Source organism: Echiichthys vipera (genome assembly GCF_963691815.1).
Source record: "Echiichthys vipera genome assembly, chromosome: 8".
NCBI classification, from domain to species: domain Eukaryota; kingdom Metazoa; phylum Chordata; class Actinopteri; order Perciformes; family Trachinidae; genus Echiichthys; species Echiichthys vipera.
In genome coordinates, this window is record NC_139833.1 from 16959398 (window position 1) to 16974352 (window position 14955).

The window sequence follows — 14955 nt, forward strand, 5'->3', positions numbered from 1 at the left end:
TTATCTGTGGTCTCCCCGCCCTGGATCAGCTTTAAACACAATATTATCTGCCACTGTGTTTGTATCGACTTCCTCCTCAGCTTGTCTCTCTCTCTCTCTCTCTCTCTCTCTCTCTCTCTCTCTCTCTCTCTCTCTCTCTCTCTCTCTCTCTCTCTCTCTCTCTCTCTGTCTCTCCCCCAATCCCTCCCTATGCTCTCTAGGGTATGGCCATGACGGAGGTGAACGGGCCGGGCCCCCAGGTGGCAGAGCCGCAGATTGCCATGTTCTGTGGCCGTCAGCTCCTGCACATGAACCTACAGACTGGCCAGTGGGAGCCGGATCCTCAGAGCCGCCAGGGCTGCTTCAAAGAGCCCGGCGAAATCCTTTCCTACTGTCAGGAGGTAGGGTCCTGAACCTTGTAAGAGAAATAACATCAACCTGAACAACTGTAATGCACACCAGTACGGATCAATACTTGTAACAGTAACATTATCAAAACCAGAATCACCCTTTATGGCAAAGAGCTGGTATTAAAAGAGAAAAATCAAGTAAAGTTGCATATTCTTATTCTCTAATTTCTGATTGTCTAACACCTGTTCAATCAATCTATATATTTCACCATATATAGTGAAATGATGGTGACCTGTTGGAATATTTCAGTATTTCATTTGTAGCACCATCTGCTTGTCCCCTTGTCACCTTATATTTCTACTCTTTAATATTTACTTTAAGGTAGTGATCAGTGGTAAACACTACTGTACACTCCACACACTTGCTTTAGAAATATTAATTTGAAGTGCAACAGTAAAGGCAACCAAGCGCCATCTGGAGGTCAGAGTAGACAAAGCTGCTGGAGAGAGCAGCAGCCACAAGCCTGAATGGACTATAATGCGATTAGCAGACACATTATGCATGTGTGATGGCTTTTATGCAAAAGCATTCCTGTTTTCCTTGACATTTCTGATGAAAGCATTTTAATGTTCATTCAGACTCTGTGCCAGTGTCTCTCACAATTATTCAGCATTATGTATTTCAAATTATTGGCCATTAATTTAAGTAAAAGTAGTCGGATGTATAAACGGAAAATATTGAAAAGCAAAAATGCTTGTTGGAATTTTAACTTCAGTATGCCATGTCTAACGTAGCTTCAAAAAGAGGCCTTACACAGCTTCATAGGCATAGTTAGAGAATATGTTGCATGGCTCTCTCCCTCGTTAGTCTTCTCGCCACTGACTGTGTTCTCCCTCCTCTGCCCGGATCCTGCTAATTTTATACTCCCCCCTCCAAACCAATTCCCCGACCTCTTCTCTAATCAATTTCCCCCTTGTCCACTGTTCCTCTTGTCCTGAAACCCTTTGTTCTCTCCATCCATCTATCTGTTTTTGTGTCTCTCCTCGTCCCTGCATGTACCTGTACGCCCAGATGTACCCAGCACTACCGATCTCCCATATAGAGGAGTCAAAAAGACCTGTCACCATCCCCACCTGGTGTAAGAAAGGCTGGGGCCACTGCCAGTCGCACCCCTTCATAGTCCTGCCCTACCGCTGTCTAGGTAAGAGCAACACATCACATTGCCATTAGATAATTACACTACCAAGAATACAGAAGTTTGGATTTGCTTTTTACATTTTTTTAAGCATTTGGTGTTTATTTAGGGTTAGGGGGTTCGGGTATAGGGGTAGGGGTTAATTAAAACAAAAAAGTAAAACTAGACCAACAGGACACCCCGATTGAATAGGTGAATATTTTAGGAAATTTGCTTTTGTGTGGAGAGCTAGATGAAAAGACACCACACTCATGTCTGTAAGTTAATATGAATACAGTCAGCAGCTGATTAGCTTATTAGCTTAGCATAGCATACAAACTGGAAAAACAGCTAGCCTGGCTTTGCCCAAAGGTAATGCAAATGCAAACCCCACCACAGCTCACTAACTACAATGCCTAAAGAGCAAAGATAAATAAATATGACAAACCTTTTTACAACACAGTATTTATACAAATTAAACAAATAACATATTACATCTGGTTTGTTTTATTGTATCGATCTTCTTATCTAACTCTTGGTAATAAAGTAAATTAGTTTATTTCCAGGCCACATATTTATTTTTGAATAATAGGGTCAACTAAGTTTTGAGAGGTGTAGGAGAGTCCTTTAAAAGGGGTTAATTGGACTGAAGATACAACAACAGACAGTAGGCTATTTGGAATAAAGTAAAGAGTGACACAAACCATGGTTCAGTGTCAAAGCAGAAAATTACATGAATTTGATCATGCCTATGCAACTAATGTTTAAGCTAGCAGGATAATCAGTGCCACAGCTTTCTGTTTTCTTTTTGTGTTAGTTCAGTTCAGTTCGTTGCACATTTCTCACAACAGTTCTTTTTTGCATTTCCATTGTCAAAATTTGTGGAAGGTACCAATAGACCCTTTCAAAGTTGTAAACATAAACATTCTAAATATGCCCCAGTTTATTTCCAGTGGCAGTGTATGTCGATGATATTTCAGCTGTCAGGAAGTCAACGAGGACCCAGGCTGTTGCCTAGCAATGGAATTCCATTGAAAAGGTCTATAGCACACTGATTCAATACTTAAAGGACGAGCTACAAAAAATTGTGGTCTGCGATTGGTGTAGATGTTTCTCTGCAGGTTAAGTGAAGAGGAAATACAGTAGGTAGGCAGTGAGAGGCCATGCCTGCCATAGGCCACTAGGGGGGCAGATAGGCTAACAATGGATGAGTGAATAAATTAATGAGTAATGAGCAGTGAGTCACCCTGGATTCATGAAGCACTTTGATTCTTATGAACAGTGCAGTAGAACTGGTTCGAGCTTGTTGATTTTGATTTCTACTGTACTGCCTGCCTATGGGTGAACACTTTCCTTTAAGCCGTTTTAAATAATATAAATATAATAAAATATAATCTATAATACAAACTATAGACTAGTAAACTCTTCTTCATTACTGTATGGTTTATTGTATAAAACAAAGTAGCCATCTGCATGTATTAACTCCATAATAAATGTTTTATATTCATTCAGTCAAAGCACCTTTTTTTAACTTTATTTCCTTGACTCATCTGACTATTCTAGTTCATTATCTGATTTGTTTCATGTATTCTTTGTATCATTCTGCTTGCCTTCATATACTCGTATCTGTAAGCACACTTAATTCTCCCACTGCTTGAAATCAAACTTACACTGACCTTACATGTTCTTCAATCCCGCTGCAGAGGGCGAGTATGTGAGCGAGGCCCTGCTGGTGCCCGACCGATGCCGTTTCCTCCACCAGGAGCAGATGGATGCTTGTGAGAGTTATGTGTACTGGCACAACATCGCTAAGGAGGTGAGAAGGGCAGATAGTGGAATTTTTTAGATGCTTAGAATTTTAGGAGGAAGACCTGTGTATAAGGAAAAATACGGTTTAAAAGCCATATTAAAGCAGCAGGGTGATTTTTATGAGACTTTCCGCTGGGGGCATTTTCACATACACTATAAACTTTCCACAAATTAAATTACCTCCCCTGTAGCCAAACAACAATAGCCGACTAGACTAGACAAGTCTGCACAGTGGTGTGTTGGGTATCACAACATCACACTTTATCAGTACGCCTACCTGAGGTGTTATTATTTTACAGAGCAGAATGGTGACAGAGTTCAAGCTGGAATACTCCTGTCAACTTTTTATATTCTCAGAGATGCTAACTTTTAACATTAAAAAAATGTAAATTTCAACCACATTTTATGTGTTTTTAACTTTGTGGAATCAATGGCCTTTCTCTTAGGAATGCACTGCAGACAATCTGGAGCTCCACAGCTACGGGATGTTGTTGCCATGCGGAGACCATTTCCGGGGGGTCGAGTATGTGTGCTGCCCAGGCCGAGGGACTTCCAGCGGTAAAGGAGAGACGGAGGACAGAGAAGTGCCTGCTGGTCCTCAAACGCTCTCATCCCAGACCAATGAAAAATTCAACTCCATGTAAGATGATTCAGCTTGACCAAACAGTGATGTTAGAGAGATGATACAGAGAGTGTCTTCATGGTCATCAGAGTAATGACTGTTCCACGTCTCCACAGCTCCAAAGTGACAGCTCCCACTCCCAGCCCCTCTCCTGACACGGATGTGGACGAGGCCGACATGGAAGAGGAGGATGGTGAAGTGGTGGAGGAGGAGGAAGAAGAGGAAGAGGAGGAAGTTGATGAGGAGGAGGCTCAAGAAGAGGAGGAAGAGGAGGCAATAGCTGTAAAAGACCCAGAGGAGTATGAATACCCAATTGACTCAGGTCCCTACCAGACTTCAGACTACCTGGACTCTTTCTACTACGAGAAAAGCCACAAACCCACCACTTCTGCACCTTTGATGAGGGGAGACAGCTGTGAGTGTCCCTAATCTGTTCTGTTTATCGTTTCATTATTTGTGTAGTAGCTGTGGTTAAAACACAAAAAGTCAAAGGACTACAGTAAATGACAGTGTCTCTCCTGGTGTATAATAGATATATAATAATATATCTCTCCTGTGATTTCATGCAACACACATGCCCCTACTCACCCATGCACCTCATGCATGCATGCATATGGTGTGTGCATGCCACAGACATGCAAACAAATGGCTCTTTCTAATTATACATAGGGGCATTAGCCTCTCATCAATCTATATTGTCTGACCACTGACCTCACGGCCTGTGTGTGTGCATGTCATGTAGATCTTAGCATATCACACAACCACACCCGCAGCATACTCCAGGTTTGAGCGGGCTCATTCTAATGTGCACAGTAAATGGAACAGATGACCACTAGACACATGAACTTGACTGAGAACAAAGTAAGGATGGCAAACCATGGTTGTGTTCACTGTCTGTGTGGAAAAGTCAGTTGTGTTATGGTGTTGTCAGAGGTTTATTTTTGTTGAAAACCATTTTTAAATCAAACCGTACTCCCGTCCTACTTTCTGTCTGATATTTTCTTTATTAATATTACATGTATACATGTACAGTGGATAATTGTTTCTATCACTTTACATATTTCCTTTTAATATAAAGGAACAGGTAAAAAGTATTTAAGTAAGTGATAAACAAAAAAAGAATATATAAAGCGACAAGGAAATACTATAAAGAAATACTACTTCATAGACAGATTGATATCTACATTTCGAGAAAATAGTGTCGCTTAGTAACAGATATTTCAATTAAAACAAGTGGAATTTATATACTGTATGCAGTTTACCTAAAAAACTGATTCAAATGTACCACATACCAGGTTATCTCAGCAACGGTCCAATTTGTCCTGGGCAGGTCTCTAAGCAAATGTCAATTTCTTCATCACAAAAATATGAGGGATTACGTTAAACTAATCCTCAACTAGTGCAATCTTTGGCTTGACCCATTTCCTACTAAGAGCTGTTGTATATTTAGAAAAAAACTGAATGCACGATTATTTTTAAAACCCAGATAGAATATCTTAAAAGAGAATGGAATCGTGATTTCAGCATTTTTTCAATAATCTTCTAAAAAAAATCCAATGCTTGAGATTAGTTGAAAGCCAGATAATCTATACTCATGATTGATCTTGTGTATTTCACAAAGTGATGTATATTTTCCTGTTTCACTGCTGGGGTTATTATAAAGAAAATATTATCTTCTGTCCCAATTCTCTCCAGGACAAAGCAAATGCAGTTTCCCGTTGTTGTTCATTTAAATGTCCCCCTTCCTCAAATTGTAGGGTAAAATTGCCTTTCCCTCCCTGTTGATACGTTTTCAGTGCATACCCTGTCACATTTTGACCAGGGTTGTTCTTTTCATTACAGTATAATTGCTCTCTGGCTCTTGCAGTCAGCATGACAGTAATAACCTCTGTTTTCTGTCCCCTCCGTCTAGTTACTACACCTAGGCCCACAGATGGCGTTGATGTTTATTTTGAGAAGCCAGTGGATGACACTGAGCATGCCAACTTCCTGCGTGCCAAAACAGACCTGGAGGAGCGCAGAATGAAGCGCATCAATGAGGTGACTTTTACAGGGCTAAAATCAGGCAAATCATTTGTTGGCTGGCAGGTCGGACTGAGACTCGCTGTTCAATTTCCTTCATTTTCTAATTTAATTTGCACAATGAAAGGACCACTGGCCTGGACATGTATTATATTATATAATAGAAGTTTAACACATGCCCCTAATAAAAAACTGCTAGGCCCCTAAGTAGGCCCCCTAAGTAGGCCCCTATGACCTAAAATGGATATTATTAAGAGTGGACAGCATATATTCCCATGTATAAGTATTCTCCTTATAATTTCTATAGAATATGATTTCAGTACAACAATCAAAATCTGAAATAGCAACCATTTATTGCCAGTTAATGTTATTATCAGTAAACCAATAATATACTTTGCAGTAGTTGTGGAGGCAGAGTTTCATACAGCCCACGATGGAAGTGAAAAGTTTATCACACTGCACATCTGACTGTTTGCATGCATGTGTGTATCTTACACACACACACACACACACACACACACACACACACACACACACACACACAAACACACACACACTCTCACGATCTCAAGACGGCAGCTGTAAAACTTTAAGATTGTCTTTTTGATTTGTAATTTTACCACAAATACTGTGTTTTCATCTTTGCAGTCAAGTCTTCTCACTCACTAAGCACTGTGTCTTTACAGATGCACAGTTATGATGTGCTTATTGTTCATAACTAGCCTTGGTTATTTAAAAAATGACAAATTAGTAACTCACACAATGATGTCTGATCAACTACGAGCATTTTTTTATGCATTTAGTAATATCTTCACGTTTGAATGCACTTTTTGTAAAGTTGCTTTGAAAAAAAAGTCAGCTAAATGAATGTAATGCAATGTAATTTCCAGAATTGTAGAACTACTCTTTTAAGCCAGACTTCCAAGTTTTTAAAACCAAACAAAATCAAAACTTTTAATGAAAATAGATAGGTGACATTGTGTTAACATGCAAAGTTGCACCGTCTCCCTTTTTGCACTTTGTGAACTTACACACATTCTATAGCTAAACCATAAGGCATGGCCCTTTCTTGCAATTTTAACGTTAGGAGATAAACTTACATCATGCACTTTAATTCCTTAGATAATGAAGGAATGGGCAGAGGCAGACAACCAGTCAAAGAATCTACCAAAGTCAGAGCGACAGGCCCTGAATGAGGTAAGCATATGTTTGTCAACCTGTTTATTGGCTTTATTTTTTCTTGGGACAATGTCACACCAGCTTTACTCATCATTGCATCTACTGCCTCATCTTTCCTCTACCAGCACTTCCAGTCTGTGCTGCAAACGCTGGAGGAACAGGTCGCTGGAGAGAGGCAGAGGCTGGTGGAGACTCATCTTGCCAGAGTGGAGGCCATACTCAACAACAACCGCCGCCTGGCCCTGGAGAACTACCTTACTGCCGTACAGTCTGATCCCCCTCAGGTAAGTCAGAGGAGGGGAGAAAAACAACAAAAATAGAAAGTAAAACCTGACAAGAATCTCACATCTGCTTTTCTAACTGGCATTTCCTGACTCTGTCCTCATGTCCTCCAGCCAGAGCGTGTTCTGCAGGCTCTGAAGCGATACATGGCGGCAGAGCAGAAGGACCGCAGACATACTCTCAGGCATTACCAGCATATTGTGGCTGTCGACCCCCAGAAGGCTGAGCAGATGAAATTCCAGGTGCGTGTCTGAGAGCGTGTGAGGCGTTTGCTTCCAAGAGACTTTTCATACACACCTGTGCTTTTGAGATACCAGGCTGACTGGGAACAGTGCATGCTGGAGAGGACGACGCACCACAGATAAGTTAATAAATACATAGCCCACAGAGGTGAACCAGCTACCAATCTGATTTTCATTAAACTTAGATCAAAGGCAGTCTTGACTTCAAACACAGCTTTAGACACATGACTGCAGAGAAAATCCATTTGGACTTTCATCTTGAATTTAAGGAAGCAATTTACTGCTTCTCTTTTCACAGCAGTTAAACACTTAGGCTCATTGTGTGAGCTCTGCTGGCCCTTTCTTGGTTAAAAAAAAAAAAAAAGCCTAAGCAGAATGATTTTAAAGCCTCTGCACCGGGGACCAGCAGCATTATGTTTTTGGGGTTGTTCGTCCCATTCCCATTGTGAACATGATATCTCAGGAACCCCTTGAGGGATGTTCTTCAAATTTAGCACAAACATCCACTTGGACTCAAGGATGAACAGATGATTTTGGAGCCAAAGGTCAAGGTCACTGTTACTTTTGGCCATAACACGAGAATTCCTAAGCCAATTATGACCACATTTCTAACAGAATAAAATTATGAGGTAATGACATTTTATATCCAGAAGGTCAAAGGTCAACTTCACTGTGACATCATAATGTTCTGCAAAAACACTTTTCTGCCCATTATTCAAACTATAACTCAGGAACAGAAGGGGAGACACGTCAGATACTGAATTGGGGACACTGCTCTTGAAATTGTGGTGATTGTATCGATCCTCTGTGCTGTTGGGTTGAAGATGTGTGTGAAGCATCCATGTTTCACCAAAAAATACACTTAATACCTCTGGACAGTTTGGTTGTAATCTGACTTGTTAGCGGAGGCCTACAATCACAAGTCGGTAATTAGAGATTGACCGATATGGATTTTTTAGGGCCGAAGCCGATGACCGTTACGGACTGCCGATTTTCTTGTGCCAATATTTGGAGCCAATACTACTTTTGCTCCCTCAATTTACATCATTGAAATTACACAACAATGATAACAAATGTTACGAGTCTCAAATTAAAAAAAAAAAAGGAAAATTTACTTAAACTTTTAAACTTAAAAAAGGCATCTCCAGCAACACGGAACTGCCCTTGGACGCCTGTCTGTATATAATTGGCCGATACTATACAAAAAAAGAACCCACAAAATATCGGCCAGCCGATTTATTGGTCTATCACTAGCGGTAATTCTAGTTTATATTTTGCAGGTGTACACACATCTCCATGTAATTGAGGAGAGGATGAACCAGAGCCTTGCACTGCTATACAAGGATCCCACCTTGGCTGAGGAGCTGCACAATGATATCCGTAAGTTTTATCTACCATCACCCATCAGTTTTTATCAGTTTTCATCTGCAGACTGCTGTGTGTGGACATCTTAATGACTTCTGGTTTTTTTTTCTTTATGTCACCTGTAGAGGAGCTTGTCAAGGCAGAAAGAGGAGACATCAGTGAGCTCATGACCACCTCCTTCTCTGAGACCCGCACTACTGAGGAGCTTCTGCCGGCTGAAAGCGAGGAGGAAAAGGATGATGAGGAGGAAGAGGAGAGAGCCTTCCAGAACAGGCCTTATCCTCCCCGTATTGGTATATATATCTACATACTACTCGTACACCCACAAATTAAACTTCCTTAAATCTGTCCTAAGTGTGTGAGTGGTATATAAAAACTTACTGACTTTGACTTTCCCGCTATTTCTTTCTCTAAAGAAGTGCAGTCTAATAAGAAAGGTAAGCTGGTGTTTCATTTCATAAAGCATGGCTATTTTTCTGTTTACAACGATTGCAGTACACATACTCTTACGTTGGCTCACAGCTACATGTTTTATTCCATTTTTGTGTCTCGTCATCTTTAGTGTCTACAGTCGATGAATATGATTATACAACATCTGAGAGAGGCCCTACCTATGAATATGAGGAAAAGGTAAAATGATGATCTAGTGATATTTCACATACATTTCATCCCAGTTCAATGAAGAATATGCTTAGACACAGAAACGTGCTGTGAGTATGTTATCTATGCAGTGTTTGTGTCCCATAATTTCCCTTATTTTGACAAAACTCCCTGTCGTCTTAGATCAACACCTCTGTGGAGCTCAAGCAGGTGGTGAACAAGCCTCCAGAGATTGAGAGAGATGAACTGGTAAGGGCTGAGTATGAACATCATAATGTTTCTCTGTTGACAAAAAAATAAGTGAAGAAATTTGCATGAAATCAAATTAAGATCCCATTTCATTTTGTTTCTCCATTTCTTTCTTTCCATAGCAACCCGATGCCTTGGAGACATTTAACCGTGGTGCCATGGTGGGGTTGCTTGTGGTGGCTGTGGCGATCGCCATGGTGATGGTAATCAGCCTGCTGCTGGTGCGCAGAAAGCCATACGGCACTATCAGTCATGGCATTGTAGAGGTACGGTCCCAGATAGGCCTTTAATTTAAGCTGACCACACCTGGTGGTGGTCTCGCACCTTATAGTTTAAAACTGAATATACATTATTGCCTACAGTAACACTGTCTAAAGCACAACAAAGGTTTTTAGGTTCACTTCCTACCTTCAAGGTATCAATTGGCTTTGACTTATTTCATGTTGTGGTGAAATAATTAAACCAGTGGCTGCTTGTGGGTATGGGTATTCTTCTAGTCTAAACACTTCTGGTACAATGTCTGGAAGAATATCAAGTATTATTATTAAAGTATATTGAGTGTTAAAAAATGATTTAAAAGAAATGCTGGTATGATCCTTAAGGTTAAATGAATATTTTGACATTTTGGAGAATATGCTTATTTGCTTTCTTTGCAAGAATCTTAACTTATACCAGTCTAACATTTGCACTGTTAATATGAAGCTAGAGTCAGCAGCAGATTAGCTTACAGTACCAGTCAAACATTTGGACACGCTTTACCATTCAAGTGAATGAGAAAAGCTTGTGGCACTGTACGTCAGAAGTCTGAGCTTGGAACTGTAAATAAGAATATTTCCCAGAATGCCAAACTATTTTTTGAAGAGGCAGTTGGTGATTAAATACTGTAGAGAAGAAGGCTTTTGGGGGTCTGCTGAGCCCAGAAGGCGACGTAGATCCTTCCAGAAGCCTCCCCACACAGCAGCCACTGTCCAGCTCCACCATTCCCATGCACTTTTCCATATTAAATAAACAATTTATTCACAACTCAGTTGATAGTGTGTTCCTGAATTTGTTTTTAGCGTGTAATAACAAGAGCTTTTGTGTTTCTCGCAGCAGGTCGACCCCATGCTGACACCAGAAGAACGACAGCTCAACAAAATGCAAAACCATGGCTATGAAAACCCTACCTACAAATTCTTTGAACAGATGAACTGAGGTACCGGGGTTGCCAACAAGTCATGCCTGACCACTTGTTTTGTTCCCCTCACCCACTCTTCCTTACAGTGGTGTCTCAGCTACACTCACACCTTTGACGGATTCATGATGTGTTGAAAAAACATAAAGCAACTGAATAAGAACATGTTCCTACCCAAACCAATTGTAAATGACCAACAACAACCTATCATCATTACCAGAATGTGAATAACGAGATATGATACAATCTCACATCACCTATTGTAATCTAATACTCCTCTGGGTTAGAGTCTGAGGATTGTTCTTTCCATTAGCAGTGCCACAGCATTTCATAATCCTGAAAACATTCACCTCATAGACAGGCAAACCATCCCAGTGGCATGACTTGACCTATTGCTCCACACTAGAAACTGAAGTTGAACGGTGCATAATGCTTTATAGTATTTATTTTTCAGTAGTAGTCTCTTTCGTTTAAATTGTACCACAGTTAGATATAATGTATCTGTGTAGATGAGTGTGAGTGACAGCCTAATTAAATTATGGTGTAATTCTCAATTTGAAACCCACTCAGTGATAAAAGGGCAATTTGAAGCTAATTGTCAAACTGTCCTTACCTCCATGAGTTACTGTAATATTGGACTATACCTCTAATATGAATACATTGACATTAAGTGAGTATGTGGAGGTGTTTACTTTGAATGTGTGAGACATTTAGACTTTAATTTTAAGACATAGAAGGCCAAAAGACCACACTAGTTGCAATACGGAACTATGTGCTGGTGGTACAAAATACGTCACGTCTTTGATTCTGAGGACTTATTAGTAATTATTTGGCAAAATAAACCAAATATTCCATTTAGCTTATTTAGACAGTGAATGAGTTTATTTTATTTGTACTGCTACCTAAAGAACTGTAAAACAGAATAATCAGAAGTCCGTTATTTTAATGAAAGCATGACAACTTGGTGTATGATACTGCTGTATTTATTTGTGTTGTTCTTGTCATTGCTTTTGAAAAGTCGAAAATGTCACCGTTCAAAATGGACACTGTAAATAACTTAAGAAATACATACTACTAGGTGTAGACATTTCTATGATTAATTTGCATCGATGTAATGGAATAATACATAAAAATAGTAAATTGTGCTGTTACGAGAAGGAGAAACATTTTCCTAACATGGCTGATTGAAAACGGACTGTTGTAAAAACCAGCACAAGACAACGACACAGTAACTTCTTTCTGAATGTATTTAAGGTAGACATTGAGATTCCATCTTCTTTTTTAGTAATGCATCATTCCCCTAGTAGACCTTTATAGGAGTAGTGACGTTCAACACATCCAACAGACGGACTACATGCCTGGTTCCCTTCTCATCACTTCCTGTAGCAGTCTATTTATTTTCACACTTGGTAGGTGTGTAACAGAGCAGAGGAACTTAAAGTCTAGGCGTGTCATATTGTACAGAGCAGCGGAGTGTAAAGAGGCCACAGCTATAGTAACGTAAAGTGTCAGTGTGTGTAGTAAGTCCTAAAAACAGACCACACTCAGGCATGATAGTAGTAGAATTTACTGTATGTCTTTAAATCTCCCACTTTGACAAATTTGGACTCAACAACATTGAATGTTAGTACTCTATAGATGCTAATTTTAAGTTACTCTCTTCTTAAATAGCTTTTCACTGAATGCCTCATTGTAGTTTGTCATATTTAGATTTATAGATCAACACAATACCCTGTATAGGTAATTGAAAAAGGGATTGCCCCTTTTTTTCCAGGTTGATTGTTAACTGCTTAGTGTGTCAGGTTGAATTTCCTTTAGCCACTTTTTTCTATCAGACCATCTTGGTTAAGGAAGGTCACATTGTGGGATGCTGCTTTTTGTTCTTCAGTCTTTAACTATATGCTGTAGTAGAGATAATCCATACCAAAATCCGTTCAGATTTTATTTATTTCTTACTGATGGAAGTTTTCTTTAAAACCTGCATTTGTCCATTCAGAGGAAAAGTCATTACTTGTACTTATAAACTTATAAGTTGTTGTGTTTTGTTGTTTTTTTTTGTAAATTTGCTTTGAAATAAGCAAAGAGTTTGACTATCAGAGGTATGATTTAGAGTTAATCTTCAGTTTCTCTCATTAGGCAGGTTAATTGCAGGTTGCGGTTGTGTTATGACAGGTGAAGAGAAGTCATAGCCCTTGTATAATTTGTACAGCTACGTTAGTGAATGAAAACGTTGTATGTTCACAGTTTAAGTCAGTTGATCTTGTAATGATACTACTGAAACAATAGATGAGAATAAGCTTGCCTGTGTTTCCCAAACCACTGAAGGTTTCCTACCAGCATTTAGCAGACTTTAGAATGGTGTATACTGTAGTTACTCAAATCACATTTGTACGTACATCCTCTGTCAAATTCTAGACTTCTTTGTTGGTCTGTCCCCTTACTTCCTGATGAAATATAAACAATGTTATTGAGATTTTAATTGCTGCATTATTGCCTTTTACAATGCTGTGTTTTGGATGTAATTATTCTGTATTTTTTATTTCTATGTAATAATCAGTTGGATCAAGGGGTCATGCTTTTCACCTGTAATGTAAATTTAGAAGCTTGTATGAAAAAACATTGACAAGTTTATAACGTTCAGAAATGTGAAATATAGCAAGACACATGTATGGCCTCTGCCTAATTGACAAGGAGTGGCACTAAGCACAAGTAGAACCAAATTACTCAATTTGTGTACAGGTTGCTAAATGTTAGACATTGATTACGTCTTATTTCAATTATGCCGCATTGATTCTAGGGATGTCAATACCACCAATGAGAGAGCTGTTCTTCATTTTCATTCAGACCTTTAACCAAAGACATGCTCCACAAATAAGCAGACAGATGTTCCTATTTGGCAAAATGTTCTCTGTTGTGTAACTGTATTTGCAAGCAATCTGAGAAATTAAAACTGGTCAAGCTAATTGATAGTGTAATAAAAACGAATGACCCATAAAATACTGTATCTGTGATTACTGAATTACTTATTCACATGCTGACTTTCTCTATATTCAGAAGACTGACACCATGATCACCTGATAGAAACTTAATTTAGTCCATCTATCTCACAGAGGCAACATGCAGGAGAGTAAAGGTTGATCATGATGTAACCAGTGTAAAGAACCCATGATGTAAAGGCCACAGTCAAGAGGGGAGAAACTCTGACTAACTCAATTCTGGAAAACTTTTTTTCTAGCATTTCCTTGGTTGAATTCTTTGTAAAAAGAAACCTAAAGAACACATACAGTAGATTATAGTTAGTTTCATGGCTGAATGCCCAAATATGTTTACCACAGTGCACAAGGTGGGATTTGACAACAATGATGATGTTAAAGGTCCCATAGTGTAAAAAGTGAGATAGCTTGGCTTTTTTTTATTATAAAGAAGGTTGATATGTTAAATAAATACTATGAAAGTATCAAAGCACTCAATCCTGAGACAAACGCACACAGCCTGTATTCAGAAATTCTGCCTTTAAACGAGCGTCAGGACTACTGTACTGTGATGTCACAACAGCGGAGTGTTACAGACCGAATACAGATATCAGGCAGACAGTATTAGAAAAGTGTGTGTGTGTCTGTGGGGGGGGGGGGGGGGGGGTATTATTATTTTATTATTTTATTTAACGCATGTTAACATGTTCTAGTAGAAACCCAAAGGTTGAACCTGAAAATTAGCATGATATGGGACCTTTAAAGAAGAGGTAACGCTCATTTGTATAGCAGACATTGGTGAGGAGACATAATACATGTGATAGTAAAGATTTCTACAAGATAAAAATATTCACCAAGATTTACATCAGGCGTAAGATAAGATTTTCTCTCAGTTCTCAGTATGGAGTTTCAGTGACTACCTTAGCCACAGTGTC

General features: G+C 39.3%; 1 protein-coding gene across 3 annotated transcripts in view; it reads left to right on the forward strand.

Annotated features, from left to right (window-relative positions):
* Positions 1-14033, forward strand: part of aplp1 (amyloid beta (A4) precursor-like protein 1) — a 35993-nt gene extending 21960 nt beyond the window's left edge. The window contains exons 2-17 of one of the 3 annotated variants that reach the window (XM_083918358.1): positions 201-380; positions 1402-1531; positions 3208-3320; positions 3760-3953; positions 4052-4350; positions 5848-5975; positions 7080-7154; positions 7262-7420; positions 7532-7660; positions 8941-9040; positions 9151-9318; positions 9442-9462; positions 9588-9655; positions 9809-9874; positions 9997-10140; positions 10967-14033. In XM_083918358.1, coding sequence (XP_083774484.1) covers positions 201-380; positions 1402-1531; positions 3208-3320; positions 3760-3953; positions 4052-4350; positions 5848-5975; positions 7080-7154; positions 7262-7420; positions 7532-7660; positions 8941-9040; positions 9151-9318; positions 9442-9462; positions 9588-9655; positions 9809-9874; positions 9997-10140; positions 10967-11068 — 2076 coding nt within the window. In that variant the 3' untranslated portion in view covers positions 11069-14033. The remainder of the gene's footprint in view (positions 1-200; positions 381-1401; positions 1532-3207; positions 3321-3759; positions 3954-4051; positions 4351-5847; positions 5976-7079; positions 7155-7261; positions 7421-7531; positions 7661-8940; positions 9041-9150; positions 9319-9441; positions 9463-9587; positions 9656-9808; positions 9875-9996; positions 10141-10966) is intronic. The other 2 variants (XM_083918359.1, XM_083918360.1) reach the window with 2 other exon arrangements.
* The last annotated feature ends 922 nt before the right edge of the window (positions 14034-14955 follow it).